Consider the following 5,004-nt stretch of genomic DNA (forward strand, 5'->3'; position numbering starts at 1 on the left):
TATTTTGCAGAACAAAAATAAGCTGGAATCAAACAGTGACTAAATTACAGACTGCTACTTTTCAGAAATGGTAGATTTGTTAGTTTAAATTTGGCTTTTGTTCCAATTGATATTTATATTTAATTGATGTTAATTAAAATTTATATTCATCTTTTAATCATTAAGGTTTATATAGTTTTGTATAACTTTTTCAGATAGTAAACAAGGTCTGTAATTTTATCGATCGCATTATTTCAAAACTCCAAAATGAACAGAACAATATCGCACGCGGGATACTGGCTAGCTGGGACTGCTATACAAAGCTCTATACAAAAGCCTTTTGTCAGAGTTTTATTTTGTCAATAATAATGCCAGATTTTCTGATTGTTGATTGGGTCAACGAAAACACATCCGATGTATTGTCAGCAAACAAAGTGATTGCACCAAACGGCGTTGCACTAGGAGAAACGGTCCATGTAAAGCAAGGGCAAGAATGTTGGACTGGCAAAATTTCCAGTATCCATGGTAAGTATACATCTTTAATTTTTGTCTGCTCACTTTATAGTCTTTTTAGTCTCATTTTCACATACAGTATTTGATGATGTTCTATAATCCAGACCCAATCAATCGAACTTATGTCGAACCAATCGAACTAATCGAACTCCATCGTGCATTGAACGATTAAACTCACAATTTTTGAAGCAAATAGCAGTTCGATTAGTTCGGTCAGTAAAAAGTTTGATTAGTTCGATGATATTAAATCCTCATATATCTTCCCTCGCTTGCAAAAACTTTGTCCTGGCACGCGATTGCCATTTCGACAGTTATCCGGACTTAACAGCTTGACGTTTATTGTACCCCGATATTTGTCTATCCAGAATAAAGTCTGTAGCCCCTCTGTTGCAATTTTGCACGCGGCCGAGTGAATTTTTTTAATCTAGCTTTGATCGTTCGATGAAGTTCGATTAGTTCGATTTTTCGATTGGTTTGACAAGTTCGATTGATTGGGTCTGGTGTAATTTTGCCTTATAAATATTTGAAGCTTTTTTGTGAACTCAAAAAATAATTTAGACGAAATACTAAAATTTTTAGTTTTGGCGAGAACTTTATTTTGGCGAAGCAAGGATTTTTTTTAATTTTGACGAGATTGACGAATGACCTAAAAAATTAATTTTGGTGGGAAATAAATTTGGTGAATTTTGAGTTCGCTTGCCGATTTGGCCATAAAGTTCTCGTCAAAATAATCCCTTTAAGTTATTGATCGTAATCCTTTTGCACAAGCACGATGCTGCTCGGGGAGTAGGTATCGTGAGATCGGGTAACTTATGAATCAGTGGAGGAAAACTTGTATAGCAATCAATGCTGGATCTGTAATCTCAAATCTAATAATGTTATTATAAACATAATTATGCATGAAATCACTTTTATGATTAGGAGATCCCGTGATGTCAGGCAACTTATGCATCAGTGGAGAGAAACTTGCACAGCCCTCAAATGCTAAAATCAAAACAAACCTATGATTTACAATCTCCTAATCATAAAACTGATGTCATACATATTTATGTTTGATCATTATTTTGTAAAATAAGGTTTATTGTTTTATTTAATTTTGTATTTTAATGACCAACCAAGGTCAGGCACTCAGATGCAAAGTTACCCGATCTCAAGATATATGTGGCTATTCTTCTACAAAGAAATTATATTCATTATCTATTCAGGCTCTAAAAACAAAGCAGAACAGAGGTATCATGAACTGTACCCTCAACAACACTCATCCACACCGACAACTGTCGCCAATGGCAAACGTGAAAGGAAAAAGAAAGATTTTAAAGATTTCGAAGATATAGACCTGGCAATGACAAGTAGTGCTAAAAAGCCTAAACATAAGGATCATGAGCAGGGAGCAAGGAACGTAACAGAGGAGAATGAAAAGTTGTGTGCAGATGAGAACAATTTGGAAAAAGAAAAAGCGAAGACCGATAAAGGAAAAGCGAAGATGGAGAAAGAAAAGGCAAAGGTCGAAAGAGAAAAAGCAAAGATGGAGAAGGAAAAAGCAAAGGTGGAGAAGGAAAAAGCAAAGGCGGAGAAGGAAAAAGAAAAGGCGGAGAAGGAAAGAGAAAAGCATGAAAGAGAAGAGAAGAAACGTGAGGAAGAAGAAGTGATGAAAAACAAAGAAAATGTTTTTTTAGAACAGTTTAATCAGAGTGACAAATCTATAGATTTTGAAACAGAATTGTCACCTTTCAAATCCACCATTGAACAAAATGATCATGAATTTAGCGACTCGGAATCTGGACAAGACTCATTTATTGCTGATGTCCGGGAGATATGTCGCAACTCCCCTACAGTCAATGATCATGTTGATGCTTTTGAATCACCGGTCAGAAAAAAGAAACATCCTAGCAAAGGAGGAAAGGCCCCAAGATCCCATTTTCCTAATGCTGAAACATCACTCAAATCACCAAGAACGCCGGTAAGAAATCAATCAAAAGCCGCAAGATCGCGTCCCTCGCCAAAATTGGTTCCAAAGAGTCCTAGAAAGCCACTAAGTGCTACTAAACCAAAACCTTACCGCTATGCTGTGAATAAAGTGTGTAGTGGATGTACCGAAAAGATAAAGATTATTAATGACCAAACCAACAGAGTTCAGTCACTGGAATCCGAAAACAATAGGTTACAAAATATAATTGACCGCGGCTGTTATGTGGGTAAGTGCATTCATCTTTATTTAATTTTCACAGAATTTTTTAAAGTTGGTTGAACTTCTAGAAATGCCAACATAACTATGCTAACAGGCTATTTATAGCAAGCTGAAAATATATTTTAAGATTAATAAAGCGGGTCAATTATGTCTCTGGGGTTGGGAAAAATTGGAAAATTAACATTAATTTGGCGAACTTTTTTCCTCAGATGATAGCGCTCCAAAATCAGGCAAGTTGGCACCTAAAGTTGCAGAAAAGTACATGGTGAGTCTCTTGGAAACTTTATTAATTGAAGAAAATTGACTGCTTTTGCCTTTAATTATAGGTTATGATTACATAAAAAATGCCATACTAAAATATAAAGCCATTTTAAAAAAAAATTGAGCTAATGTAATTTTCAAAGACCTGCCTATTCAATTCATTATTAATAGTGTTGCACCCTTTTTTAATAATTGTGACCATTTTTATCTATTCCCAGATTTTTGCTTGTTTTTAGATGACAAAACTCCATCCAGATTGTCCAAATGTCTACCTTACACAGTTCGATTTTTCACTCCTGATGACTAAAACTACTCCATCTAAATCAGCACTGTTTTTGATAGATTGCTTTTATGAAAAGGAGGAGCAATTTAACATGACTGTGAACGGTTCAGCAAAGGCAAACAAGGCGGCAGTTGATCCGGTCCTAAAAAAAGCCATATTGCGTAAGATGTATTGTTATGCATATAGTTTTTATCATTGTGTTATACCTTAACTGGATAAATTTTTGCGTGTACTAATTTTTGGGAGACAAGAATTTAAAGATTTCGCATGGATTAAATTTCGCTAATCAAGGGTCTTTATAATTTTTGTGTGGATTAAATTTCGCGAAAATGGCCTTTTTTATTTAATTTCACGACTAAATAAGTTGTCACTAGAAAAGAGATGTGTGTTTTTTAATCGAACAAAGTCAAAAGCTTTCAAAAAACTACTTTTAGGAGGTTACTAGAGTTTATAATTGAAATGAAGAGTTCAACTCATAAGATGTTTTGATTGTAATATGTTATCTAGATTTCGCGATTGTGAAATTCCAAATAATTTCGCATGGACTAAATTTCGTGTAAATAACCCAAATTTGCAAAAACCGTGAAAATTAATCCACACGAAAATATCTATTTTTATTTATTTCAGATTATTGTCGTGAAAAATTTAAAGGCACTTCGTATGCAGCTTCTGATGCTGCATTAAATGCTGCCCTAAGAAGTAAATTTACTTCTTTACGAGCAAGAGGTAATGACGAGGAAGGTGACTCTGCAAAGAAAATGTTATTTCCTAATGGACAATAATAATCACTAAACTATTTAAATAACTTGTCAACCGAAGATTTTGTTCAACATTTAGATTTATAAGTTTTTATTGTTCATCAAGTTTTTATTTCAAAGTGGTTTTTATGTTACATTTGTATCTACTCTTAATGTTTTTCATTTTTCCTTGTTTTTCTAATTATACTTTGATTTCTGAGAATCCCGTTGATTTTTAAGAACTCCTAATACTCACCTTTCCATCACTAACACTTGATGTGGTTAAAGAAAAAGAAAGTTTCATTATAGTATTTATTGTCTTAAATTTTACTGCTGAGATATTAGCCATATATTTTTCTTTATACTGACCTTGCGCCCGTTTATTAAGGTAGTGAAGGTGTAATTTTCCAGACCTTTATATTATTTCTTATAAGTTTAATTTTCTTTTGCTTTTATTTTCTTATAGTATATATATTTTTAACACAAAGTAAACATTCTTTACCTTAACGGAACTAAAATTACTGAAACAATCTCTTGGATTGTTGAAGCTGTCTTTTTTTTTGAATATTATTTAAAAGTTCCATTAAGGTATAGAGCTGTACAGCAAAAAACTAGACTGTAAATAATAGAGCCTTAAATTTTTAACATTTTATTTTAAAGTAAATAGCAAAGTATAATCGTATAATCGAATATGAAAAGATCAATTTTTGTTGCCTTGATATCTCCTACACCTCTGTAAAATTTTAGTATGAAAACTGATATTAGATACGTAAAAGTGATTATAAAAGAATTTAGAAGAATGACAAACTGATTGATTTTAAGCATTCGGTGTTATATTGATAATCTTAAATCTTTTATGATTTTCATCTACAGATAAATATAAATAAAACAAATATGTGCGAAGCTGGAGAAGACATGTTTAAGTTTCGATAAATTGGCTGGTTTTGAATCTACACATATCAAACTCGCATCTAACTGGATTGTCAGTAAGAAATATCTTCTCGTCTTGGTTACATTGTTACTTTGTCTTCAAATAGTATCAT

General features: G+C 32.9%; 1 protein-coding gene across 1 annotated transcript; it reads left to right on the forward strand.

Moving 5' to 3' along the window:
• The first annotated feature begins 305 nt into the window (after positions 1 to 305).
• On the forward strand, positions 306 to 4,056 carry LOC136820566 (caldesmon-like). Its single transcript, XM_067076755.1, has 5 exons — positions 306 to 504; positions 1,698 to 2,687; positions 2,890 to 2,945; positions 3,178 to 3,385; positions 3,852 to 4,056. The coding sequence occupies exons 1-5, from the start codon at positions 348 to 350 to the stop codon at positions 4,004 to 4,006; spliced, it is 1,566 nt and encodes a 521-aa protein (XP_066932856.1). The 5' UTR covers positions 306 to 347; the 3' UTR covers positions 4,007 to 4,056.
• Positions 4,057 to 5,004: the final 948 nt, after the last annotated feature.

This window comes from Clytia hemisphaerica, unplaced genomic scaffold (assembly GCF_902728285.1).
Source record: "Clytia hemisphaerica strain Z4C2 unplaced genomic scaffold, Clytia hemisphaerica genome assembly, whole genome shotgun sequence".
Taxonomy (NCBI): domain Eukaryota; kingdom Metazoa; phylum Cnidaria; class Hydrozoa; order Leptothecata; family Clytiidae; genus Clytia; species Clytia hemisphaerica.